Source organism: Opisthocomus hoazin, chromosome 24, assembly GCF_030867145.1.
Source record: "Opisthocomus hoazin isolate bOpiHoa1 chromosome 24, bOpiHoa1.hap1, whole genome shotgun sequence".
In the NCBI taxonomy this organism is placed as follows: domain Eukaryota; kingdom Metazoa; phylum Chordata; class Aves; order Opisthocomiformes; family Opisthocomidae; genus Opisthocomus; species Opisthocomus hoazin.
The window spans coordinates 4960310-4987571 of record NC_134437.1 but is presented as its reverse complement, the minus strand read 5'-3'; the positions used below and the strand labels follow the sequence as shown (position 1 = coordinate 4987571).

General features: G+C 58.5%; 1 protein-coding gene across 7 annotated transcripts in view; it reads right to left on the bottom strand.

The window, feature by feature from the left end:
- Positions 1 to 640: 640 nt before the first annotated feature.
- Positions 641 to 27262, bottom strand: part of IGSF9B (immunoglobulin superfamily member 9B) — a 43210-nt gene continuing 16588 nt past the window's right edge. The window contains exons 11-22 of one of the 7 annotated variants that reach the window (XM_075442475.1): positions 25818 to 25910; positions 25566 to 25716; positions 25228 to 25351; positions 22192 to 22367; positions 21683 to 21909; positions 21442 to 21526; positions 19570 to 19731; positions 18812 to 18857; positions 15978 to 17549; positions 7390 to 7511; positions 6735 to 6978; positions 641 to 6420 (exon numbers count right to left, since the gene is read on the bottom strand). In XM_075442475.1, the coding sequence (XP_075298590.1) occupies positions 6755 to 6978; positions 7390 to 7511; positions 15978 to 17549; positions 18812 to 18857; positions 19570 to 19731; positions 21442 to 21526; positions 21683 to 21909; positions 22192 to 22367; positions 25228 to 25351; positions 25566 to 25716; positions 25818 to 25910 (2982 nt within the window). In that variant the 3' untranslated portion in view covers positions 641 to 6420; positions 6735 to 6754. Of the gene's footprint in view, positions 6421 to 6654; positions 6979 to 7389; positions 7512 to 14434; positions 14481 to 15284; positions 15609 to 15977; positions 17550 to 18811; positions 18858 to 19569; positions 19732 to 21441; positions 21527 to 21682; positions 21910 to 22191; positions 22368 to 25227; positions 25352 to 25565; positions 25717 to 25817; positions 25911 to 27262 lie in introns of those variants that run through there. The other 6 variants (XM_075442474.1, XM_075442476.1, XM_075442479.1 and 3 more) reach the window with 6 other exon arrangements.

Below are 27262 nucleotides of genomic sequence, written 5' to 3'. Positions count from 1 at the left end.
AAGCAGCGAAGCCGAAGCGCAATATAATGTAAAAATACTTGCTCTGCTCCCGCTGTTCAGACTCTCCCCACCTCTGACAGCCTCTCTCATGCTGCACAGAAGTTTCTGACACCTATTACTAAGGAATTATTTTAAATATTTATTCCCCCCCCTTCTAAAATAGAAAGTAAATATATATTTGATTCATTTTATATACAATGCAGTTTCAATACACCAATATCATTTCTTTAGATAGAGATACTGGGGTTCACTTCTCAAGTCTTTTTTGTTTTGTTTTATTTTTATAATCTAAGTGCTGGGGGGGAGCGGGAGGAAATCAGAGGAGCTTTCAGACCACAGGACTGCCTTGTCCCAGGAAGATGGGCACCCCCCTTTGCAGCCCTCTTGGTCCCCTGGAACCTCAGGAGAACAAGAATAAAAGCTCTCCTGGGAGAGAAATCGTCGTCTCGATGGTAAAGCAAAAATCTGGGCAAGCTCTCCTCCCCGGGGGACGCCAGCCCCTCCAGCCCACGTGTCCCACCCCACCACAACCAGTATAAAAATCCTTAGCTACCACTACAGCGCATGCTTTCGACATCCAAACCCCCTCAGCCCGGACCAGCCCGTCTGCCCCCCATTTCTCTCGCCCACCCCCTCCCTAGACACGGTCCTTCCTCCATCCATGCACGTATCAAAAGACAGCCGGAGCCCTGGGGATCGGGGATGCTCGTCGGCGCACACCCTGAGGTCACCCAGCATCGCTGGGCGAGACGCCTACTGCCACACAAACGACGAGGAACAGACAGTTCAGACCTGCCGGGCCAAAACACAGAATAAATGGGGAAAACGGGGAAGTACAGCGCCCGGGGAGCGGAGCAGGCTCCCACCTCCGGCCCCTGCCCAGGAACCAGCAGCTCCACGCCGGTCCTCGCCGCGCGGGCATGGACAGACCCCTGGAAATCAAGCTCAACACTAAGTTTCTGCTTTTGCTGGCACGGGCGTTGCCAAACCAGAGGTGCCACCGCTGCGTCCCCAGCCTCCGGCACTTGGCTCACTGCTTCCCCGACAGCTTTCAGCAGTCACCTCTAATAGGAACAAATTGCACATCCCAGCCTCTCCTCCCCGGCAAACACAGGCAGAGAGGAGTAAAGATATTCAGCAAAAGAAAAAAAAAAAAACCCCACACAACCAACCAACCTAAGCTGCAGGGGGGAAATCCTGTTTGCTTTAAGGGTTACCCTGTGCCCAGACAGCACGGGGATGGGCTCCTGGACAGTGGCAGGCATCCAGCTGGAATTCGGCTGCCCCACGCCAGCCCTGGCTCCAGCACCATCGGTGAACGAGTCCCCTCCATGCTTCAGATACTGAAAATGCTGCTCATGAGGTTTAAAAAAAGAACAAAAGACACTGTGAAGAACACCTTGTCCCACCGAGGAGCCACTGCTGGCATCAGCAGGCACAGCCCGCGCCACGTTCCTCAGCCCAAGGCACAAATTTAGCCGTGTCCCTCTCCTCCCTTCTGACTCATGCCTTCCCGGGAAGAACAGACGCAAAGCAAAGCGCTTTCACATGAGCAACCGGAGAGCAGCATCTAGAGGGACTTCAGAGAAGGGTTTCTGCGTGGCAGTGCTTTTTCTTGAAGCGATTGCACCAGAGATGAGGCACCGTGACGTCTCTCTCCCGTGTCACGCCCCGCGTGCGTCGGCCACGCAGAGGAGATGACCCGTCACTGCCGCTTCTCAATGTCACAGCCCCGGGGTGAGTCACAATGAACAAAGCAAAAGAAAAAAGGGGAAGGGGGGAATGATAGAAAAAAAAAAGGCGATCTGGTTGTGTGCAGCAGGGATGCAGCGCAGGTCAGGCCTGCCGTGGGGCAGCTGTGCCTGTCCCTGCCCAAGTCCCAGGCTCCGGCTGCTCCCAACCCCTGCCCGGCTTCGCCCATCCCAATCCCCCCCTCCACTGCAGCTTGAAACACTCTCCCCTAGAGACAAACGTACCCCCGACATGCAAGTCTACTGGATTTCTGCATACCTATCTATCTTTGTCCTACACTTCTCTATGTATTTATATCTCATATATACAGTGCGTTTTACTCCGGTTCCTTGAAAAGATTTCCTTCCCCAAAAGGCATCGACTCTGCCAGGCGGGATCTGTGGAAATCCCTGAAGGCAGCCGGTCTAGCCTCGCCAAAAAATCCCCCCAGCCAAGAACTACAGCTGAACCCAACCCAAACCTCAGAGAACTCCTAAACCCACACCCCTGCCCGAAGCAGGACGAGAAACCGCAATGCCAGGCAGGTTTCATCCTAACACGGACCGCAAGGTCTGAGCGGCGACAGCTCTCAAACCCGCGAGTCGCGCCTGCATGCCCCAAGCCGTGACTAAGCCCTGCCGGGACCGCGCCTGGGCTGCTGAGCACTGACCCTGAGCCCTCCACACGCTGGAGGGAGGTACAGCAGCGTTGTTATTCCCTTTATATTCCCCGTAGGTTCACATATCCAAACGCCGCCACCTCCAGCCTTCCCCCACGGAGGGTGGCACCGAACCAGCTGCCACGCACACCAACGCCAGACCAACAGCCTGGAGCCCAGCTGCGACCGAAACCGGGGGTGCCGGTGCCTCCCACCGAGGGCTCCAGCCCAGGTTCACGGTACAGGCCTGTGGCAGAGCTGGGAAGAGACCCTCCAGCTCTTCCCCCACCCTACAAACTCATCACTCCAAGTGCCCTGGACACAGCTAACAGCAGGCACAGAAACAGAGCCCCACACGCGAGCCCGAAGCGCTCCCTCTCTCCTCGTTTACACTAACTTGCATTTTCCTTCAGGTCAATGCTGCAAAACCAAAGCATCAGTGAGTTTGCACGGCAAAGTCACCTTCAAAACATGCGGCTGATGGCTCAGCAGCTCCTGCTGGAACAGCAGGCAAAGCGTTTGCCCTGCCCCACTGCCTGCCTGCGACGCGACGGCACAGGTCTGACGGAGAGGGTGCGACGGACGGCACCCCACGCCCACCCCCTCTTTCCGAGGGATCTCAGCAACCCCCCCGTACCTACCTCTCCGCGTTACCTCCCCTGGCTCAGGGCAGCCGAATCCTGCACCCCTGCGGCGGCACGAGAACGGCGCTGGAGCATCCCCTCTGCCGTGGCACCAGCAAGGACCACCCAAAGCCGGGCGGGTGCCCATCGCACTGACGCCTCGGCGGAGCCCAGGGACAAATATTCTTGTGATTCAGAGGCATTTTTCCACCGTGGCCCAGGATTTTCCAAGGGACCTAATGAAACACATCACGTTCGCAACGCGCAAGGAGAAATCGTATGCTTACTGATAAAGCGAGAGCCGTCTACCTCAGACAAGCTTACAAAATAAGAGAGTTTGGCCCAGGAAGATAAAAAACAAGATATATTTTGCAGCATGAAAGGAAAAAAAAAAAAAAAAAAAAAAAAAAAAGCAGCAGCAGCAACTGTGTTTGCAAACCACCAAAGCGAAACGGAGTTCAAACAGGGATGAAATGGGGGATGCGTGTGGCATCATCTGACACGGCTTCGATGTCCCAGGTCCGCGGGAGGAGAGAGGAGCGACCCCCTGAAGGGCATGGAAACCAGAGGGCTGGGAGAAGCGAGGAGGTTGCCAAAGCAAGAGGTGAGCCCATCCGCCAAAGCGCAGCCCGAGTCTATCGGAAGGTGACTCGGTCTAACGGGGAAAGGAGGTAAGGATGGTTTTAGGGAAGAGCCGCTTCCACGAGGCGCCCGGGCGGGATTGCCCACTCCAGCAGTGTGGCAGGTACACGGCTGAAAGAGAGAGGGCTGCAGCTCCAGCCTCTAAAGGTCGAAGACCATGAAAAGCAGGGGGGCCCAGCGGCTCAAAACACCTGCAAAAGGAAAACAACTCTCAAAAGACTGACCCCAGCAAGCCGGCGCGCTCCGTCAACCTGCCCTGCACTCCGAGTCCTCTAGAGCTCCTAAAGACAGGATGGGGGCACGGTCCTGAGGTAGCGACCTCAAGAGCCTCAAGACACCGCCTCGCCCGTACGAAAAGGCGTCATAGTTTGGAAAGCACTCAAATGACCAGAAAACAACCTTCTGCTAGAGAGGTCGAGGCAACGAGAGCGAAAGGAAGAGCAAGTCAGCGGCGGCACGGCCAGCACAAAGCCTCCGCGCCTCCCCCCAGCCGGGGCATCCCCTGGCCCCGCTCGTCACCTGTCCGTCGGGAGCAGCCCGGCTCGCCGCACCGCACCGGCTCGCCGCATTGCTGAGGTTACCGGCGAGCTGAAGTTAGCCAGGCAGAGTTTTCCCCACTGCCGTGCGGGCGAATGGCATTAAATCAATTCCGATCCGAGCACATTCTAGGGAAATCCCTAAAACACACTCAAATAAAAGAAATTTGCAGTCATAGTGTTAGCAAAGTTGAATTCTCACTCAGAGAGTCGAAGGTGTTACATCAGGTCACTCGTCACGTACTCAGGAAAAAGCCCTGGTGCAGGCTGGAAAGAGAGGGGCTTTTCTAGGAGACCCTCCCTCCTCCCCGAGACAAACCTGCTCGCGGTCTGCAGACCGCCTACACGCAGCTGTTAAAGCTCGGACACATCTCGTGATCGATTGAGAGGATTCATCGTCGAGTGGTTTCAAACCTAAGTCAGGGCTTCGAGACTGGAAAAGACGTGGCGCTCTGCTTTTCGTGGTTGCAGGTTTGCGAGCGTCCTGCTGGGAGTGGAAGCACAGCCTCTAGAACCGGGTGTTCCCAGGCAGAGCAGTAAACAGGCTCCGACCTAACCCCCCGGGGCAGCGTGGCGTGGCCGGAGCGCCGCACCCCAACCGCCCGGCTGAGAGCTCGCGTCTTTCTCCAAACACCTAAGCCCTTCGAGGTTCGACCAGCAGCAAGAGCAATAACCAAGGCAAAGCAGAGTTAAAGGCGAGATTGCGGAGAATCTCTTGGCAATCCTACCTGGGAATAAACAAAAGTTTCGTATGCAAATGGAGAGCCTGGGGCAAAAAACATGCCTACAGGCTCTGCGATTCTCCTGATGCTTCTTCTACAGCCTGAATCCGCTCAAAGCAAGAATATCCACATGAAACACTTGGTATTTTATTCCCAGGCAGGCTGGAGGGTTTAGCACTTGAACCCCGGAGGAAGAAGTGTGCAAACCTGGATGCAGCGGTTGATTTTACCACTTCAGAGAAACAAATATCTCTCTAAATATTTCAAAGGTAGGGATCGCTTGGTATTAGCACTCAGCAGTTACGTAGCACTTGCAGTCTGTAGGCGACCAAGTGCTTGTCCAAAGTGCTCAGATATGACTTATCCCCATTTTACAGATGGGAGAACTGAGGCACAGAGAGGTTCAGTGACTTGCCCAAGGCCACGCAGTCAGAGAGTGGAGGCAGGGCAGGAAAGCGAGCCCGGCTGTTCTCAGCACGGGCTACACTTTTCCTGCAAAAAATAAAACAACAGAAAAAAGGCCTACGCAATCCAGAAAATCACCAGCCGCCAAACCTACCCTAAGTATTTTGAAGAGGAAATACATTCTGGTGAAGAGTTAGAACAGCGTTACCGAGAGGGGGACAGCGGGTCTCCTCGGATGGGGCAAAGGGAGGGACACGACCCTGGTGGGCGTCACAGCCTGCACGGCCGGGCTGGAGCAGGAGAAAGAAGGGGAAAACAGTGAAACCAGCAGCAACGCTTTTTCAGCTGACACGAAACGCCGGGCTTAGCTTTGCGCGGTGGCTCCGAGGAGCCATCCATCTCCGTCCGCAGGGCTGGGGGCTTTCCAGCCGCTCTCGCCCGGGCTCAGCATCTGCCAATGGAGGCTTTGGGGACCACGCAGCCAAACCCCCTCTGCTCACACGCCTGCGGCAGCGTCTCCCCGTTTTGCGGTTGTGAACAAAGATTACAAACGTTACCGTAGTCAGAAGTCACATTACTACACAGCAGTGAGGAACATTTGCCAGCGATATACGGAGTGTCAGGAAGAATTAAGCAAAACCACCCTCATCAAAGCTGACACGCGCCATACTTTGCGGGAAAACACCCCCGGACGAAAACAGTCCCGTACCTGGGTGCTCGCACACTCTTGAGTACGCGTTAACAAGGTTCAAATGCATTTGCACAGAAAAACGGTGACGTCTCACACCTCTGACCGATTCGAAGGCGTGGGTTCTTTCTGGTTTTCCCTTTCAGAGACAGGGAAGGAAAGATGTCACGGACGGTTTTTGCTGCTGTTATCTTCACATAAAAGGAGGCTGGGAGGGGGGAGGCAGGGAGATTTTCACTATTACAGCTTTCCTGGGATTATTTGGTCGTGTTTTTATCATAATCAGATTCATGGGATTACCAGTTCCCGTCTGGGTTGTTAGTTTCTTGTCAATTAATTACACTCTGTGTCATTTAATTTCTTCCGGCGATCGAGGGCCAGCTGCTCAACTCCACACTTTCTCCCCAAACGCGCGCTGCAGAAGCAGATGTAAAAAGCTCCGTCTACGCCTTTTAAGCCTAGAGATCTTGTCCGAAACCGAGGTGCAACGCCCCACCTCCCACCCCACCGAAGCCACCCGGGGCGGGGGGACCAGCGGATCCCGAGGAGTGCCCAGTCCCAGGCATCCTCCCCGTCCCCCCAGCCTGCCCCAGGGTCCCCCCGGCTCGTCCCCGCCACTGGCCGTGCACCCCCCGGCAGAGGCGGCAGCGCAGGGGTGTCCCCCCTTCTCCCGTCGCCTCCGTCCCCGGCCGGCGCGATTTCGGCTCCCTCCACCCCCTCCTGCTTAACCTTCTCAGGCCGGCGCGAGGCTAAAGCAGCGTGGCGTGCCCGCTGGCGTCGTCGTGGTCCACGCTGTTGAGAATGGCTGTCTGGTCTTCGGGGAGCTGCCGGTGGCAGAGGTCGTCCTTCAGCGCCGAGAGGCGGGCGAAGGGGTCCTGACGAGGATGTCTCTTCTTCTTGCGGAGGCAGACAGCTTCGTCAGGCGACAGTACCTGAGAGCTGGGAAGGTGCTGAACCTGGGAGGCAGAGCCGTCTGCGGGGGGAAGAGAAGGCAGATGGGACCAGGGCCGGCAGCTATCGGCAGCGCCGGCAGCAGGCAGAGCGCTGTGCGTGCCCTAAGAGGGCGGTGACAGCAAGCCTGGTCCCAAAGGAAGCGCCAGGACCAAAGCATTAACACTCAAAAATCGAACCCGAAAGAAACCACTAAAGATGGGAGACAGACGGAAGGGGAACTCGGTCTGGAGGCAGGGGAGGAGCAGGGCAGGGACAGCCCGCGGGCGAGCAGCCCGGGGAGCCATCCCTTCGGGGGGCTGGGGCTGAAGGCAGCACCCCGGCATGGGCTCGGAGACCCCCCTGGTGCCGGAGCTGGCAGGGACCTGCCCGAGCTCTGCCCGCGGGGGGACAGAGGGGACACTGTCGGGGACGGCGGGGTCCTCGCACTCACTGGATTGTTTTCTGGATTTCGAGGAGCCCTTGGATGACTTTTTGGGCTTCTTTATCCGCTGGTATTTCAGAGCTTCGAGCCTCTCAGGTGCAGCAGCGTCCCCGGACGGAGATGGACGTTTTCTAGGAAGGAAAAGCAGACAGGTGCCGTCAGCGGGGCTCTGCCACGCTCGGGCCTCCGGACGTCCCCGGCGGGGGATCGGTCGACCCCAGCCAGCTCTGCCGTGGAAAAGGAAAAGGTGAGAAACCCGGGGCTGAGGGAGCGGGGCCAGCCAGGCGTGCTGGAGGAAGCGAGGTGCCCACGTGTGCCGCTGGCGGGGTCCCCGCCGTCCCCCTGCGTCTCCTCCACATCGCCGAGCAGCGCCGCGAGCCCGGCCGGTCCCACCGGCAACGTCCAACAGCGGCCCGGCAAGAGAGCCGCCGGCACGCCAGCTCACCTGCCTGCCATGCCAGCACCGCTACACGAGAAAGGACGGGGCAGATCCCATGTCCGAGAAGGCATTTCTGGGAAGTGGTGGGAAACCCCTTGGGATGGAGAGCGAGGGAGAGACAGGCAGAAGAGGCACGGCAGCACCGAGACGGGCACCACGAGCCACCCGGGGCGGACAACACCGGCGCCACAAACAGCAGGGAGGCAAGATCCTGCCCGGCCCCTGCTCCAACAGCCATGAATAAACCAGGGGCCACACGACAGACAGGGACACGGAGGGCACACGCCGACACAGCCGGGAGCGGTACCTCGTTCCCAGGCCCCTGCTGTAAGCGACAACAGAAACGTAACGGTACGGGAGCGCCCGCTCCTTGCCACCGAGCGGCTGGGAGCTGGGTTTTCTTGCCCTGCGGGACGGGACACAGAAATGAAAACACTGATAAGGTTCTGCTGCCAGGGACAAGGACTTGCAAAGGGGTGTTTCCTGCAGGAGCACCAGCAGTTCTAAGCGATAGTTTTCCAGCCTTAAGCCCTAAGTAACTCTGCTACAGGAACCAGCTCAAGGTTAAGTGGTCTCCCCTTTGCAAAGCGGGTTTTTTTGCTCTATTTTCTTCACTGTACCTGTTTTTCTCATGCAAGGATTGGACAGTATGAGTGCCGTGGAGAGCAGGGCAGTGGAGCAAAACCTTCTCCTTAGGAGAGCAGTCGGTCCAGTGCTCGTATTTAACACATCACAGCATCCCCCCCTCTTGCTGCTTTCCCGTTTCCTTCCCCCTCTCCATTTTACTTTCACCTCCCTCCACGTTGCACCAACACCTAACGCCGCAGAAGTCCGAGTCAAGGCAGCCAAGGCCACAGGTAATGACCCGAGATCACCCTGAGTCACCACAGAGCAACCTGAACACCAGGTGCCTGGAGATGACAGGCGAAGCGTCCACAAAGCACGTTTCATTGCAATGAACTCAGTGCTTGAAGCCAGGCTCCGCAGAGAAAAGCCTCGAGGTTTAAACCAGCGTGCCTCTAACAAGCCTGTCCTACCCTTCAAAGGAGGAGACGACACTCTTCTGCTCTCACAGCTGGGTCACCGGAGGTCAGCAACCAAACTGTTTCAAAACAGCCGTGCAGAGGACAGCACTGATGGCAACTCCTGCATCTCCAGGCATCTGTGACCGGGGCAGAGATCAGCAAACCCCGCAGCCCACAGGCTCTTCACAAGGCAGCAGGATGGGCAGGCAGAAGAGTCCCCTCGACTGACTGCAAGGAGACAGCATCAGTTCATTCAGACTCCTGCTTCGTCACCAAGTCACGGCTGAACTCCTCCACCTCGTTCCTGGTCTGTCAGTAAGGTGCAACTCATCCAGCGTTGCAAAAACGCTGCTGGTGCCGGTGGGAGCGCGAGGGAGGGGGGGAGCACACAGGCTCAAGCACAGAGCTCCAGCGCACCTGGGCTGTGGTACAAGAGCACGTCCACCTACAGTGAGTTCGGAGCTTCTCGTCTCCCCTGGCTTTCAGGTGGAGCCTCTCTGGCACTGAAGGCACCTCGCAGGCTTTCCTCTGCGAGCCCGCACGCGTGCCACCACTGCGGAGAGCACGGCGTGATGGCAATGCTCACGTCCGGGATCCCGAGCGGCTGCCGGAGCGGTGATACTTCAGCTGGAGTGGCACAGGAGAAGAGCTCCCAAGGGATTTTTCCCCCTGAAGAGCAGAAGGGGTTGTTTTTGAAGACGTGTGTGAGTGCAAAGCTTCTCTCAGTTCTCCTAGCAGCCCTGGAGAGCTCCAAGAAAAGCGCGGTGTGAATTGACGAAGCAGCTGGGGCACAGCAGATGCAACAGAAACCCAAACACTGGGTACACAAAAGCGTCTTTTCATGTTTCCCATCCCAAGAGACACCAAGGTGCGGATGCTCCTGAAGAGCCTCCGTTCCAGCTCCCGGCAGAGCAGCCCATCAGCCGAAGACGCAGCACCTCATTAGACAAGCAGGCAGTTCCGCTGGCTGGATCCCAGTGAGAGCCTTCCCTCCTCAGGGAGATGACGTTCAGAAGCCCGTACAGTCGCTGTGCTTAAACACCTTCTCCTCAAGTGCAGGCAGCCTGTCGTGAGAGACGTGGCGAGCGGCGGCTCTGAGCTCTGTCGGGGCACTGCCCGCTGAGCTGCACCAACACCGACAGCCGCCGAGCTTTACCCGGTGCACACGCTGCCTCGGAGCAAGACCACAGCGACCCAAAGGGCCAACAGCACAGGAACTCCCTGCAGTCATTCCTGCTTGAATGCTCAATAGCAGGCTTTTTCCATTTGATGTTCGCCAAACACAATCATTACATTCATGTAGGTACTTGGCTAATTGCAACCTTGACTACGCCAATCCCAGTCCATCTCCCACGGAGCTCACGTGTGCCAAGCTTTGGATGCCAGCGAGCCTGGCGATCCTGCCACCGTCCTGCCCACCGGCATCTGCCTTCTACCGCCTGTTCCCACCACTCAGACAACTTTGCTGATATTATTAATGCTCAACTCATAAAAGGCTCTTGCTCTTTCCATTCCTTTTCCCTTCTAAGAAGATGCAACTGTGGCACGTTGACAAAATTAGACAGATTTACGCAAGGGATTATAAGGAAGTTGCCCGAAGCTCATTTCCACTAGATCTCTGTAATTGGACTTGTGTTTATACACATAAACAGTGAGCGCACTGAACCCATGTGTCACCATAAATACTGTCTGACCTCTGGCAAGCAAGCGACAGAGAGGAGGACAAAACGATGCTACTCACCAGCCAAATTTTATCTGCTCTACCCAACCTTTATTTCTTCAAAGGACTCGGATTCTTTCAAATTAATTTTAAGCTCAGCCAAAAGTCTGTTCCTGCCCCCAGAGTCAGCATTTTGGGCAGCTGCCCATGCACGAGGGATGTCTTGAACACCAACAGATGAGATATTCAGGGAGGCGGGTGAACTTCTAAAGACTTCAGCGCAGAGCCAAGCAAAGGGCCTTCAAGAAGCACACAAATTCCTAACGCAAGCTTTCCGCAAGCTGCCACCAACACCTGGAGCAGCAGCTTTCCTCAGGTCTCCAAAGGGCAATCCTTCTGAACGAGCAAGGGTCTGAACTACATGGACAGAGAGGTACTGGACAGGCCGCAAAGGAGGGACCTCAGAGCGCCCCAGGAGAGCAGGTGCTAGCTCGGGGAGAAGAGCTATCCAACCCCAACACATATCTCAGCAGTTCTTCTTCAAACACCTTTCCACGTACAACGCAAAGGGAGAAGGCCCATGAAAGCATCACTGACCTTGTTCCACCCAAAAGGGGGAACCCATATAAAGGAAGGGTCCAGAAGATTCAAGGGCACAATACATGCATTTCTCTTCCTGGAGGTCTCAACACACATTCCCCGTCTCCTTCTCTCCTTGAGTTAAGGCATCAATATCCAGGAATAGTTTGGACATGTTAGAGCATCCACTTGGAACAGTTAGAGCATCCACTTGGACCAGAGCCCACCATGTCTCAGCCACCGTGTCCTTCAGCCCTTTATCCTCCTCACACGAAGAGTTCAGTTCACCTACACGAGGCTCTGTCTCAAGCTTAAGTCCTGTGTGATGCCGTGAGATGTCCTGCAAGTCAGAATTGCCCCTCCGCTCTGAGGCAGCGCTGGCTGCTGCCTCCATCCCGGGATGCCATCGCGCATCGCTTGAGATCCTTTGGCACGGGAGAAACACAGCAGTGACGGCCCCTTGCCCCAGAGCTGCTGCTGCCAAGGCACCGCAATGAGGGAGGAAGGGGCTGGCCACAGCGGGGAGCACACCGGAGAAGGGGGTCCCTTCTACAGGTCTGCAGACACCACAACTCATCTACACAACGGACTTCACCATGCTGACGGGAGAGGAGCGGGGAGGAGAGAGGGCGAGGGAAAAGGGGCCGGACTGGAGAGGAAGAGGGGGATACAGTCACGGGGAAGGGGGAGAGAGGAAGATAAACAAAAAACAGGAGTGAGAAAATATAGAAGTAAATTAAAGAGACTGAAAAGAAAAAAAAATAATAATAATTAAGAAAGAAAAGAAAAAAACGCACTCAGACAAGCTGACTCACAACTTCTCCAAGCGGGAGGAGGCATGAAACACATGCAGAGGATCAGCACATGGACAGTCTTTAAAGGGGAACCTGTTTTCTTTCAAGCGGGGAGCGAGGGCTGCTCCTCCTCCCGCACGCCTGGCACCGACGTCCCTCCGCCACCCAACGCTACGCCGCGGCCAAGCCCCCGAACCCCCGGCATCGTCGGCGCAGCCCCGGCAAGGGGGGGCCGCCCAGGGCAGGCCGTGGTGCCGAGGGGTGCGGGGGGCTTGGTGCTTTGTCTGTGGTTTTTGGGTTTCCCTCTGCAGGGAGACGACAGCCCCCTCTTCCCCGTCAGGAGACGCAGCACTGCGCGCCGCATCCGAAGGGAAGATGATGGGAAAACTGCTCGTGCCGACTCACTAACGGCATTGTTTATCCCTGCACATCGGTAAAAACTACCCAACCTCCACCCAGCGAAAGCCACTGTGCTGCAGCCACCACCGAGCCCGCAGGCTGCCTCTCCCTCTCCTCCCCTCAGCTTTTATTACTGCAGTACAGAAATCTGGCTGGCCTGGTATAAAATCCCCGGGCTCCGCATGCACTGACAATTTTATGACCCCAAATCATCTAGAAATTACTTGGCTGGGCTCTTTACAGGATTCCTCGCTTATTAAAGCGAGATTTATTCTTCTGGCTTCCCCTTTTTGGGGATAACGGAGTCGCTCCTGCGACTCCAACCCCCGGCAGCATCTTGGAGTAGGACGCACGGCTGCTCCTCAGCAAGCGTCCTGCTGGGCAACGTGACTCTGCTCCTCAAACCCCACCGGCCCACAGCACCCATCACCGGAGACAGGAGCCAGCCAGGATCTGTGCAAGAGCCACACCAAACTCAGACGCGAGCCTGGACACACCTCTGCGGTGCTAAAGGCATGTTCACTCGTGTCCCTAACGCTCCCAGAGCGGGGAAGCGCTGCGGAAGAAGAACAGAGAAAAGAGCCACGTCCTCGCTGAAGGCTTCCCCGTCGCTCGAGCAATCTGACACTGCCCAGATCTCACCAAGGCTTTGCTCGTCACGGGGCACCTCGCTCTGGGATCGGCAGGGGAAAACACAAGAAGGTAGTGGCCAAGCGCTCAACAGCTTTGGATGCTGCAAGGCTTGAACTGGAGGGGTTTTGCCCTGCCAACAGGATGGCTCCTCACTGGAGCACACATCCTGTACCTGCTCCCATCTCCATCACTCCTTCCACACTTCTCCTGCGCTCCTCACCTCAGGACAACCCTCCATGTCAGCTGGAGGAACTCCCCTCTCTTGGAAACATCTACCTTATTTCTCTAGGCAGCTCAGCTCTCTCTCATGAGGCTCTTTTCCAGTCCAACAAGGCTCCTCAGGCTGTTATAAGAACATCAGACAGGACCTTGACTCTTCCCATTCAAGGCAGCAAAGCTAAAGTTTTTGTAAGACCTTTCCTAAGAAAGCTTGGGCATGGCCAGGCCCTGGCAATGGTCCCACCTGTGATCCCACCTCTCCTTTCATAACCTGCCTGGCTGACAGCCACACCAGCCAGCCTTCCCAGTCCTTAGGGTCAGAAATTACTATTATCCCATCTAGCTTTTGCAGTTTTAGTGACATTCTCTTGCTTCTAAGGTCTGAAAACTATCTCCCAATTACTCCAGCCCAGTTCCGTGGATGCCCACGGCCATCTAAGAAACTGGCCCCATGAAGGCACCTCAAGAGGTATTTTCTTGGGAGAGTCATTCAAGATCCTCTTAGGGCTGTTTAATTACAGCTGGGTCAGAAGAAGTCTTAAAGATTTCTCCAAGGAGTAATTCTGAGAAGAAGGGCTCTAAATATGACGTTTGTGATGGGAACGACAAAACACCTCACTGGAAGTCTAAAACTGTAGTTATGCTGCTGCCAACGGTACAGCCCATCTTGAAAGACAGACTTCTCCCATTTTCCACGATTGAGGAGACTCGGGAAGAAGAAAACAGATCCAGGTACCACGATGGGAACAAAATTCTCCGTGACCTAGACTGCAACCAGAGACTGATTTTGGAGCCCCGCTCCAAGAGCGCTGTCTGCAGCTGGTTGCTCCGGAGGTGGCTGTTTTCCCTGGCTCCGGGGGGTGGCCATGAGCTCCTCCCAGTATGGATCATTCAGGACAACTGCACCTTGACACGCACCTCCCTGACACCGCGCACCAATGCAAGCCCCGCCGGGGCCGAGGGTGCCACGTACCACCGTCCCCCAGGAAAGGAAGGGCGGCCACGGGGAGAGGGCAGCTTGGCTCTTCCCAAACCCCAACACGAAGACACGGCCGCCACCCCCAGGCTCTCCAGCCCCGCTGCCTCCCCGAAGGCTGGGGAGCAGCGGCAAGGTGCTGGGAGGGGAAACCCAAAAGCCACAGAGACTGTGCGTCCAGAGGTGTTTCCTAGTGTTTTCGGATTCCTTATTCCCCTTTAAAGGAAGAGATGGTATTGGAAAAGCCCCTTCCGTGTCCCCTCTCATGCCCCGCTCCCGGCCACCCTCCACAGCACCCACACCATCCTTTCGGACATGGATCACCCTTACCTATTGAGCTGAGGAGAAGCTTGTCTCGACAACACTGCCCAGATAGCTGAGATTAATCAAAAACAAAGCAGTTATCAACACCCGCAAGGAGCCGAGCTCCGCAACACATCAGCACGTCAACAACTCCAAAGGAAAAGGAGGGAAAGAAACCAAACTGTAACACAAACGAAACGAGGCTGGAGAAGAAAGGGGGAAAGAAACAGAAGAGAAAGGAAAAGAAGAAAAGAAAACGATAATCAACAAAGCGAATGGATACACTGCGTAAAAGCACGGACAACAGTGCTGCTCTAACACGGATCTCTCCTGGAGCTGGGTCTCCTCGGGGTGCCCTGGCTAGGAGACGTGAGCCTACGTGCTTCACTGCATCGCTCCGTAGCGGTGTTCGCCAGAGGCACACAGAAGTCTTTCCAGGCTCGTTCAGCTCCTCTCCCTCCCCATCCTCTCCCCTGAGCCCTCCTTCCTTCCCCCTGCGCACCCCAGCCGTGCCGGAGGGGCTTTCTAAGGCCATAACGCTTCCAGGTACCAGAGGGTGGGAGTGAAATGCGGAGGGCGCTGCGGGGTGAAACGCTGCCTCCCCCCTCCCCGAAACACAGGCCTCTTCTCCGTACGCCTCCGACCGCGCCGGCTCCGCGGGGCTGGGCGCCCCAGCCCCCCGACTCCTCTCTGCCACAAGCCGGAGGGGGGGGTCCGACCCCGCCAGACAACAAGCCAAAATGAAGCGAGACGAAAGGATGGGACGAAAGCACGGCTACGGGGTCTAAGGTGCTGTGAAAGACGGAGGGAAAGAGGAGAAATACAGAAAGAGAGAGAGAAAGAGAGAGACGCTTTTTGCCTGGAGCAACCCTGGTACCTGGAAAACCAGCCGCTACTGTCTAGTGCAGCCACATCCCTCTTTAGGGCAGGATCTGAGTGTGCCGGCGGCCTTCCCGATCTCCGCTGGGGTTAGTTTATTTTTATTTTTCCTCCTCTCCTGACATGCTGGTGGTGTGGCTAAGTCCTTGATCTCTCCCTGCCCGCGTCCCGGGGCTGCAGCATCCCTTTTGCAGGTGGGGCGGTGACCACGATAGCTGTTTCTGTCATGCATTAAAGCTCTCTAGACTCCGCGGGGAGGAAGAGGAAGAAGACGGAGGCGCAGCGGCGGCCCTAACGTTCGAAGAAAGCCAAGAGCCAGCAGCTAGAAGAGGAAACAACCGCCGGTGACGCCGGGACACTTACCTACGCGAGCCAGGTCTTTGCACGCCTGGTAGGCGTCCCGTAGCCCAAGTCACAGCGCTCCCGGGGAGGAGGCAAAGCGCGCCGGGAAGGTCGCCTTGCCTAAAGCCCAGCTCCCTCGGGCAGCGGCCATGCACCCCGCGGCACCAGCCTCTGCCTAGCAAAGCCCGCGGGACGCCATCTCCAAAAGGGATGCTGCAGCGCGCCCAGAGAGACCCTACGAGTTGGGATGGCGATGGCGGGGAGGGAGGCAGAGGGAGCGGGTGAGGCAGGGCAGGGGAAGCCGGGAGGGGGACGGGGAGGGGGGGTACCACGGGGCTCACGCACTCACCCCGTGGCGGCTACCGTGGTGGATGTCAGCTCCGGTTGGAGAATCTCCTCGCCAGCCCTCCGCGGAGAGGGGATGTCTCCGAAAACATCCACGGTGTCCATGGGCAGGGAGGAGCCCTGGGAGGCAAAGGCGGCGGCGGGTCGGTAGCTGGGGCTGCCTCCCCGGCTGCTCGGCGCGGGCGATCCCGTCGACGGCGTGGACTTGCGGGAGAAGCTGACCGCCGCGGGGGGCTGCAGGGTGATCTCCGACACCTCCGACTGCTGGACGAGGCCCGGCCGGGGCCGGGCACGGGCGGTCAGCTCCGGGGAGCTGTTGCGGGAGCTGAGGGGGCTTTGGGTCAGAGGAGAAAGCCTCGAAGGTTGTAGCACCACCTGATGTAAACTGGGCTCAGCCCTCCTGACCTGCCGAGGGCTGGGCCGAGGTCGGGGTTGGGGCTCGTACCACCTGGTGTCCAGGCTGAATGTGCTTGTGCCGCTGGGGCCGACGGGCTCGGACGGTTCGTGGTAAGGCAACACGGGTATGCCCATACCTTGGCTGGTATGTCTTAGCTGCCCTTGACATCCCATGGGTTGCATAGGTTTGTCCTGCCACTTGGCGGTGGTGGGCACGGGGGCTTGGACCCCGCCGGGCGACTTGGTGGTCCAGCTCTTTGGTGCCTCCAGGGGCAAGATGCCCGGGTAGGACGCGGGGACCACCTGGAGGGAGGATGGCGGCGGCCCCCGAGGAAGGCAGCCGGCGGGCTGGGCAGCCTCGGCCGCCTCGCAGGGATGGAGCTGGTGGGGGAACGGCTCCAGGCTGCCGAAGGGGAACTCGGGGGACCGGCCCCCCGTGGGGGTCTGGGCCAGGGGCAGCGTGCTGTTGGAGGCGTTCTCCCCGTTCTCCTCGGGGATGGTGGGGTGTCCGAAGGGCCCCTCGGAGGGCAGCGGCGGGGAGGACATGACCGAGCTCAGCGGGCTGACTTCTGGCATGTAGAAGGGCGGCGGGTCCACCTCCCCGGGGCTGCTGCTGCTGAGGTAACCGTAAAACTGGTGGTGGAAAGCCCGGGGGGCCGGCGGGCGGGCCTGGCCGGTGGCCTGCAGGGCGCCGGGACCCTCCAGCGCCCGGTGGAACCGGGGGCTGTATGCTGGTGGCTGAAGGTAGGACTCCTGGCTGGAGGACAGCGGGGTGAGCTGGGCTTTCAGAGCGGTGACGGAGGCGGGGACGACGGGGTCATCATTCTCCTCGTCCGACTGCCTGAACTCGGGGTACATGTCTGTCTCCTCCACGAAGGGGAAGCCCTCGATGCGCCGCGTCTTCAGGGATGGCTCCATCTCTGCCGGGTCCATGACGAAGCGGCCGTCCGGCCCGCGGCTGATGAGCTCGATGGGGGTGGTGGCCTCGGCTTCGGCCTCCGCCTTGGAGACGCTGTACTTCTTGCTGCTGATGGCTCGCTTGGTCTTCTTGTAAAGGGAGAGCTCCTTCTCCTTGGTGGGGCTCAGCATCCGCTTGGCCTGCGGGCCCTGGTCGTCGGAGGACTCCGAGGGGGGACGGAGCGTGCGGATGCTCTCGGGACTCACCTTGCCGGAAGACAACCTGGACCACAGGGGAGAAAAACCGAGAGGGGACGGTCACCCGGAGGGGAAAGAGGTCTTCTCGCTCAGAAGTGCCAGCGGGCTCTGGAAAACGAAGTGCTACCCGCTCTCCAAAAGAGAAATTGGGAGAGTTTCTGGGAGAAATCTGGTGGGGCTAACCAGGACGGCAGAGCCTTGCCCAGCTGCAGCCCAGGCCAGAGGACCAGCAGCGGCGCACACCATCCCCGCTCCTCAGGAACCCAGCTCAGCACACTCAGCGTCCTCCCCAGGGCAGGCAGCTCACACCAACGCCTCGCAGCAAGCTCTGCGGCCTCAGCAGGATGAAAGATCCAGAGCTCACTTCCAACTCCTTCAAAAGTTTCCTACGTTCACCTGAGCTATCCACACCCGTGAAAGCCCCCGAGAAGAGGGACATCACACAAACATCCCCTCCTGCATAACTCAGAACCTCACTTGGAGATGCTGACGGATCATTCCAAACCAACTTCTCGCCTGCTCTCAACACCCAAACTTAAGGCCAAGAGCCTCAAAAGGCAGAGAGCGTCAGAATAGTTCACTCATGCCTACACAGACAGCTTCAGACAAACAGGGTCACATGGCAAAAGGTACCAGAGACAACAGACACAGTGCAGGCACAGTTATCTCAGCACAGTGGACAAACCAAAAAAAAGCAAGATTAAGATCCACCAGCACCGGGACATTTTTCAACGGTCCGGGAGCCAAAGCATGAGGCGCCCACGTTTCAGCCTCTCATGCTCACATCGGGAAGGTGCTCCCGCTGATTAGCAGCTACACATACTTTCGATGGGCTCCGCAAGCACCATGATCCACCACCTTGGGGCACATGTGGCAAAAGGCTTCAGTGGGGCACTCTTCACAGGAAAAGAAAGATATGCACGTAGGGTTCTCCGAATTTCCCAGGAAAAATCAGCGCCAACAGAGAGTGACTGAAAAACTACACCGAGCTTGCACATATGCAGCAGGCTAGCCCTTCTCCTAAGGAGCCCCTTCAAGCTGGGCGTGTAATTGAGTTCCACCAGCCAACTCCAGCTTGGATCAACGTCCACAGATGCAACAGGTTCGTCTCCTCACTTAAAGTTTGCTGCGTTTGTCCCTGCTGCTTTCTGTTCCAGAACACCCAAAACAACTCGTCAGAAGCAACCAAACAAGGTCAGACATTTCCATTTGAGCCTTGTAACAACTGCAGGAAGGAGGCGCTTTGAAGACCCACAGCCTGGTGCCACATCCAAGACAGATACTTACGGGGACTCCAAACTCTTCCTGCAGTGGGTTATCGAGAGAGGAGGGTCTGGAAGAGAACAAAAAGGGGAAAGAAGAGAGAACGCTAAGGAGGCGCAACACGACAGCGACAAGACAAACTCAACATCAAGACAACAAAAGACACTCAACGAGAGGCCAAGGTTTCATCGCTCCAGTGCTTTAATGGTTGCTGACAACAAACAGCTCCCGTCACAGGGTCCTGCCCGTCCTGCTGCCGCAGCCTCGCAGGCTAGAGGAGCAGGAGCCGGTTCCCCTGCCCCCTCCGGCTCCCCAGCCGCCCTTTTCCCTACCGGCCGCTCCCGCCTGGCGGCTGCATTCCCAGCTTTCGGGAAGCAGAGCGGCAGGGTCTCCTTTGCGGGGGTCTTCTCTAGGCTAGCGCAGCCGTCAGGCACTGCCCGCTCCGGGGAGCGAGCTCGGGGAGGTGAGCGGTCCCCCCCCACCTCTGACCCAGAGGATGCCCCAGCCCTAAACCCCCGGCTCTAGGAGTGATCACCACGCGAGAACGCTCCCTCGGAAATCCCAGGCGAGTTTCTCTGTCGCCTCTTCACCCACCCTGCCTCTCCCGCTCCCGACCACGGGCGCTTTCAGGCACTGCCGAGGGATGAAGTCAGGGCTTCACCTGAGGACGCGCACGGACGGAAGAAGAGACAGACAGGGAAGAAGGTTACCACCACAACACAACCAGGGGGGAGAAACGAGGAGGAGGAGGGAGGGAGGAAGCACACCGGGGACGGGCTCACCTTTCTTGCGCTTGAGCTTGCGTTTGCGTTGCTTGTTGACGAAGCAGGCGGCGAGTGTGCTGAAGAGGATGGCAGCAGCCAGGAAGCAGATGGTGGCAACGATGCCGGCCAGCACTGGGCGGGCTAGACCCTCTTCCGTCAGGTCAGGCGGAGGGAATACGTCTGGGGGAACAAAACCCAACCATCAGGTGTTACGCACACACCCCTGCCTGCTGCCTTCCCTGGGGACCTAGCGCAGCAGGAAGGGCAAAGCTGTCTCCATGCAAGGCAACTCACTCACTCCTGCTATGGGGAATGACAACCTCACAGGTAAGACCCTGCTTCCAACCCAGCCCACGTGAGCAGAGCAATCTGCGCTGCTGCAGCCCATTCCCGAGGGATTTAGTGACCTTGCACCAGATAAACCTTCTTGCCTCAGCTGATGGACCCCCCAGGGAAGAAGCCTCCATGCCACAGAAATACATTTATGCATAAGCACACAGAACTACACCAAGCCTGCAGCTATCCCCTGGCTGCACAACCCGCTGCAGCAGCACAAGGTGTTTGACCCTGTCTCAGTGCTTCATTTCAGCTCTTCAATGAAAACCGAGCTCCCAACCCTCGTGACGCCCCTTTGCTGACCACAAGCACACCTGAAGCACCCGCAGACCTCAGCCGTGGCCACCTGCAGACGCAAACCCCACGCACACCAGCGCTGCTGCCGTGCACTCGCACGCGGGCTCAGCGCGCATTCGCCTGCCGGGAGCTCAGCCTGCAAGGGCAGCTGCCTGGGGCCAGACGCCCACCCTGCCAAACCCCATCAGAGAAATTGTGCGAGAGGTGTCAGGAGGACAGGGCCAGACTCTTGTCAGGGGTGCCCAGCGACAGGACAAGGGGCAACGGGCACAAACGGAAGCAGAGGAAGTCCCGTCTGAACACGAGAAAGAACTTCTTCCCTCTGAGGGTGATGGAGCCCTGGCCCAGGCTGCCCAGGGAGGTGGTGGAGTCTCCTTCTCTGGAGATATTCAAGACCCGCCTGGACAAGGTCCTCTGCAGCCTGCTCTGGGTGACCCTGCTTCGGCAGGAGGGTTGGACCAGATGACCCACAGAGGTCACTTCCAACCCCGACCATGCTGTGATTCTGTGATTCTGAGCAAGGGCGGGCGAGCAGGCAGGCTGCAGCATCAGGCTGCAGCAGCATCAGGCTGCCTGCACCACTTGGTGGCAGAGAGAGACCGCGGCATGCCTGCGTGCAGCGGAACTGGGTGGCTCCTCGGCTTCTCCAGGAAAGCCATCAAAGCATGGCTCCCCGCATCCTCATCTCCTCCTGCAGCCCCTGCCTTCCCCACTGCAATCACGCGCCCTCGGCCGTCCCTTGCTCGAGGAGCATCCTCCAAGCTGGCCCAGGGCACGTGCACGAGCTGCAGCGTGTTGCAGTCTCCTGTTGCAAAGCTTCCCCCCCCACCCCCCCCCGGACTCCGCACTGCAGTGCTCCATTTCCCCCTCTGCACCTTGCACTCCCGTTTCCCGGCTGCGCAGTGCCTGGTCGGAGCTTTGCTCTCCGGGCACCCCGCAGAGCCGAGACGCGCTGTCACGCCGCGCCACCAGGCACCCGACAACCCCGAGCTCCGCGGGAAGGACGAAACGGGGCGGTCTGTCCTCGCCCGCTCCCAGTGCCGCTGGTCTGTTTGCATCGGGAGACGGCACGGGGCCCGCAGCGTGCCCAGGACGCTGGTCCTAACCACGCACCCGTCAGCTCACACACTGAGCACAAGCAAAAGCACAAAACCACCCATCACTGCCGTGAGCAAGTACTGACACACGACCCGAGCTCAGGCACCTGCAGAAGCAGAGATGCCCCCACAGCTGGGGACAGAAGGAGCCACCCCTTACCTGTACTGGACACGCCAGCAACGTTGCTGGGTTCGCTGATGAGATCCTGCATGACCGCCAGGACCCGGAACTCGTACCAGGTGTCCTGAAACACCAAGCGCATCCGTCAGGTCCCCCACCGCAGCCTCCAGCCTTGCCCAGCTCCTTGAAGTGCCAAGCACGGGGACCGAGCCACCCTCCAAGCTTCCCCAGCGCTGCAGCAGACAACACCAGAGGTATGGTGTGGGCAGCCCCTGCTTACCTGGGACAAGTCCTTGGCAAAAAACTCATTGTCGGTCCCCGGGATGCCATCATCCAAGATCTCCCACCTCTCCGCAACGCGGAACTCCATGATGTAGCGGTCGATGGGGAAGCTGTGGTTAGCGGGAGGAAGCCACGACAAGAGGACTCCTTGCTGTGTCCGGTTGGCTGTTAGGCACCTCGGTGGGGTAACCAACACCAGAGGCTCTGGAGTTGTTACAGGGAATGCTGGAGACAGAGCAGACGGGACAGGGACACCTTTGAGATAGGAAGCACAGAGGACGCTCTCCCACATGTGCCCCATCGGTGGCCTCATGCATCCAGCAAAGTCTACAAGCTTCATCCAGGACCCTCCAGGAACCATCTTCTATGCAGCTGGAAACTAAAGCTGCTGATCACCACCTCTGTCCCCAGCAGACAGGGCACAAAGATGAAGGCAAAGGGCAACGTCTCCCCACAGATCTCCCGAAACCCCACTCTCTCTTCCGCTTGTGCCCACGGAGGACCTACCTAGAGTGTTCACAGTGACCACCTCACTGAAGGAGCTGGTGCCCAGCTTGTTTTGAGCCAAGACACTGAACTGGTATGCAGTCTCCGGTTCCAAGGTATCCACCAGTAGCCAACTGGACCCAGCTGGCACAGGGAGAGACAGCCAGTTGTGGGGGCCAAACTGGGCTCTCTTCATCCTGCCGAGAGAAAAAGGAGCATCCTCAGAGAAGGTGCCGTTGACAGGGAGGACCAAAGAGGCAGCAATAACTTCTCGAGCGAAAATGGAGCTTTCCCGAGCGATGGTGTGGTTTGACAGCAGCGATGTGTATGGACGTGGGGCAGCCACTCGTCACCCAAGAGCTGGCTCGGGGACAGAGCACACGAGGGCTGCCAGGCTCCAGGCACCGTCCTGTCGTGCCACACCAGCAGCCCCCAGCTCTTACGGACACTGCCACCAGCCCTCCCCTCTGCCCTGCAGCCTCTGAGCAGGGTCAGGGGCAAACGCAGTGCTGACAGCCCCGCTCTGAGGTTATCTCCGACAGATCCCACGGCTGGAGTGGAAGCTGGTGCGTTCTCACTGCGGTGAGTGCTGCAAAGGGGACAGCTGGAGCAGGAATCTGGTCCCGTTCCCATTTACACCTTGACAGCTCCCAAGCCAGAGCCAAGTTTTCTCTCAGCTGCAGCCCCGTACATGCAATCCCACAAGAAACATTTAACTAAATCACTATTTCTGCCAAGTTTGCACAAGTCAGGGGCTGCCAGCGTCGCCCAGGGCATACCTCAGGGTTTGGCAGGGCCGCAGAGGCACTTGCGGGCAGCGTAGGACACAGCCTTTCCACTGGGCTCTATAACCCACAAACCCAGTGTAAAAAAAAAAAGCAACTCCCAGAGCACCCCCAGTGCGAGCCCAGCACACGTGAGCGTGCAGCCACCTCCGCAGGCCGTAACCCCGCCGGGAAACAGCACGGTGAAAGAGCCCCATGTCCCCGAGCAGCATCGCCTCGCTGCAACGACATCGCCAGTCGCGGTGCTCGCGTTAGAGAGCTGCTCTAGGGAGTCCCAGCCCTCGGCTGCAGGTTGTGGTGGCATCTGCCGAGGGTTTGGGAAGGGTTACTGCAGAAGGTCTACTCTGCGTGGATAAGTGGGTGTACCTATAGCCACCGGCACGCAGCCAGGTAAATCCACCGAGTAGGAAGGAAGAGACGGAGCAAAGACAAATAACACCACTGTAAAGGGAGCAAAAGGTGAGGCAGGAGAAGCAGCAGCAAGCCATGGAAACAAGCAAGTCGGCGGAGAGCCATGCACGTGCAGCGCGCGGCTGCGGGCAGGAGAGTCTCCGCATCACCGCAGCTCTGGCCGGGACTGCAGCTCCCAGGATCCGCTGCCGCGGAGGCACGGAGGGCAGCGGAGCAGCCCAGCACCCCGAGCGGGTTTCCCTGCCCGCCACCTTCGCAGCCCTTCTCCCCGGCGCTGCTGCGGGCGAGGGGCTGCGGGTGGGGAGAGCGGAGGGTAAACGCAATGCTGATGACACCTGGGGATGGGAGATCGCCCTTGCTGACGGCGTACGCCGACAGGATGCTGCGGTGGCCACGGCCATCCCTGCAGAGCAGGGTTTGCATTTCCAGTGTCAACCACCGCAGAAGCGGGAGGAGAGCACGAATTCCAAAGGAGGTGAAGCCATGTTTTGCGTGAGCATCCCATAGCCGCAGCAGGGAGGAGAACACACTCTCTGGCTGGCCAGCTCTGCGTGACCCATCACCATCCCAGATCCCTGGTCCCAGGGCTCACACCCTACCCTCAGGACAAGACGGGTCTCTGCCTCCCTGTCCCAGGTCCCCACAGCACCCTGTAAATTCCCCAAGGCAAGCTTGGTGCAAGCCCCCTTCGCTGCCACTGGCTGCTCTCCCCTGGCACGGGGGCTGGAAGAGCACCGAGGACGCAGGAACCCAGCGCAGGGGCTGGAAGAGCACCGAGGACGCAGGAACCCCGCAGCGGCAGCAGCTGCCACCTCCCTCCGAGGTGAGCCACTTTTCCAGAGCAGAGAGGTTTAACCACTCCTTCCCAAGGACATTCTCATCAAAGCAAGGTCTGCGCTGCTCCGCTCGCTCCCTCACTCTTCTCTGCTCGCTCCATTCCTCCTTTTTTCCATCTCCCAACAGACTGCCCAGCCCCACCCTGCAAGCGTCCAGCCTCAGGCTGGAGCAGAGCAGAAATCATTACGAGCAGCATCCAGCCTATCTCCGCTCCATCAGCGGCCTCCATCGGGGCAAATTAAGGCAAGGAAGGAAAGAGAGAGCAAGAAGAAAGGCTGAAGAACGTCAGCCCAGACCCAGGAAGGGAAGGCACCATCCCCCTCCACGTTTCCAAGGATGGCTCTTCAGAAGAGGGAGACAAGATCAAGTGCAGAGCCCATACAGAACCCTGACCTTGCTGCAGCTTCGTTTCACCCTCCCCTGCCCCAAGACAAAGCCGACAGGGCTGAGCCCAGGCCTGTTGTGGGAAGGTGGGATCGACCCGCCAGCTTTGGGTACCGGCTAGGACAGGCTGGCCCAGGAGCAGTGGGAGCAAAGCCCCACGATGCTCAGACCCGGCCAGCAGCTGGTCATGGACTCAGCCGGGATTTAACCACCTCGCGGGGGCCACAGAGAAAGGAGAGATCATTTCTGCTTAGTCACAGCTCTTCCAGGAACGCGCTCTATAAAGGTTGCATTTTCCACCCTCTCCCTGGCTATTAAGCTTCATAAACAGTTTATCTTGAAATTAGATGCCAGAGGCAAAGTCAGATGAATGCAAAGCATCTCCCTTGTACCATCAGCAGAAGAAAACCTGCTGGGGCAGACGGAGGCACCGGCTAGCACAGAAGGGAGAAGAAACACGGGAACTACATGATCCCACCACCCCCCATGTCTCCGAAGCGCCCAGCGGGAGCTCAGCCCCGTAACGCCCACGGGCACAGAGCCGGGCACGCCACCCTCACCGCCCTCCTCCCCCCCGGCTGCTCGAAGCTCGGCTAGGAAGGAAAAGAAGCAGAGAGCAAAGCATGCCAGGATGACTCACAGAGGGCCGTACCAAACTGAGAAAGTCTGCTCGTATCCACCGTCGTAGCCGGGCTCCCAGGAGACGTTGGCGGAGGTCATGGCGACCACAACGTGCACGCTGGTCGGGGCGTGAGGGCTTGTGCCTGCGGGGAGAGAGGGGGGGTTAAGAGGGAGCAAGACCGCGCGCCGGCTGGCAAAGGCAAGGGGGCTGCTCCCAGCCGCGATTCGAGGGGACTTGAAGCAAAGGGCACCTGGAATTTCTGCAAGAAATAGCAGCAGAACCGCTGTGTCCGCAGATAACAGAACAGAAAGAGGCAGCTCTACCAATAAATGGCACTCCAAGGAGACGCTACGCACCTACGACGGTAAGGTGGGTGCTGGCAGTGATGCTCGCGACGACGTTGGTGGCGACGCACTCCCACTCGCCGTGGTCGTCCTTGCCGAGGGAGCGGATCTGCAGGGTGCCGCCGGGCAGCGTGTTGTGCTTGCTCCTGCTGGGCTTCCCTACCTTGGGCAGGGTCAGGGGGGCAGCCGGGCAAAGAGAGAAAAAACACGACTCAGAAGCGCGTTGCGGGGCAGGGCGAGGCGGCGGCGGGGTCACTAAGCTACCTGCGCGGGCCAGGGGACACCGCCGGCCACCGGCAAGGGCTCCGGTCTCTCCGGTCGCGGCAAGGCAGCCGGTTCCCCCGTTTTCGAGAGGACCTGGCGGGGCAACGCGAGAGGCATGCGTCAGGGAGGCTGATGCTCAGCCCTCACGCACAGGCGGCAAAACCCCACGGCGCTCACACCGACACCGAGCCCCGCGCCAGGGCTCGGCCTCCGGCATCCAAAGCTGACACTGCTGCGGTTCGCCGCCCCCGGCAAACACCCTCCCAGACCGGGGAAGGCAGCACCTGCCCCAGGAGATGCCCAAACTGCCCCTCAGCCCCAGCCAGCGGCAGAGGAGAGGCAGGACCCTTCGCATCAGACGTTTGGGGAGCAAGGGCCCCATGGGGACGGGGGAGGATGGCGTGCGTGGAGGTGCCTGGGAGCTCTCAATCCAAGTGGAAAAATGCATCTTGTATCAACACACGTCTATGCCCATCAGCCAAAGTTGCACAAATCCCACGGTGTCCCGAGTCCACTTTGGCTGTTCCTCACGCAGGGCTCTCCACCCATCGACGTCAGGATCCACAGCTCGATGCCACGCGGGATGAGCAGAGGAGCGGACGGGCATGTGGGATTACCAGCGCCAAGGCCAAGTCTTCGCGAGTCCTTCAAGAGACTGGTCAGCGCTGGTGGGCTGACGGGGAGCGAGGGAGCTTACTTCTGGCACTGGGAAACTCAGCGCAGCCCAATCCATCCCTGACTGGAGTCAGGGAGGATAAGCCCAGAGCCATGGCATGAGAAGGACTGCCAGAAGACACAAGAGGGGTTGAAAAGAAACCTGAATAAGAATGGTGAGGGGAGGAAAGGAAAAATAAGATGGAGAAAGAGACTAAATAGCCAAATTTGAGGCAGGTCACTCGCAATCTATGCAAGTCATGGTCCTCCCCGTGCTGACAAAAGGAACTCAAAGAGATCCAGCATCTCACCCCACAAGGACCAGGGCCGGTGCCCACTGGGTGACCCCAGTCACTCTCAGGAGCCCTAAGAAGGGGATGGGAGGTTTGGAGAGATGATCCTGACAGGGGGGCATGAAGCCCAGGATGTCCCCTGCACGGTGGCTTTGCTACAGGAGCAGTGAAGGTGGGAAGCAAAGGGAACGCTGGAGGACTGGAAAGCCCTGGTTGCTCCCAGGCTGTGCTGCCATGTCGGATCCTACCCTGCCCTACAGAAAGGGACATCCTGAAATCATTATGTCCAGTGCAGCATCATTAAAACAGGTTCTTCTCAGGGTCTTCAAAGTCAAAGGGCAGCAAAGCAGTGGCTGTTCGGTCCAGCCCCTCGCTGGAAGGCAGCCAGGAGACCCCCGGACACGCTCCGGTGGCACGTCCCCTCCTGCTGCGGGGGGTCCATGCCCCGAGAACAGCACTGCCAGGGCTGCCGCGTCCTGCCAGTGACCGCCTCGCAGG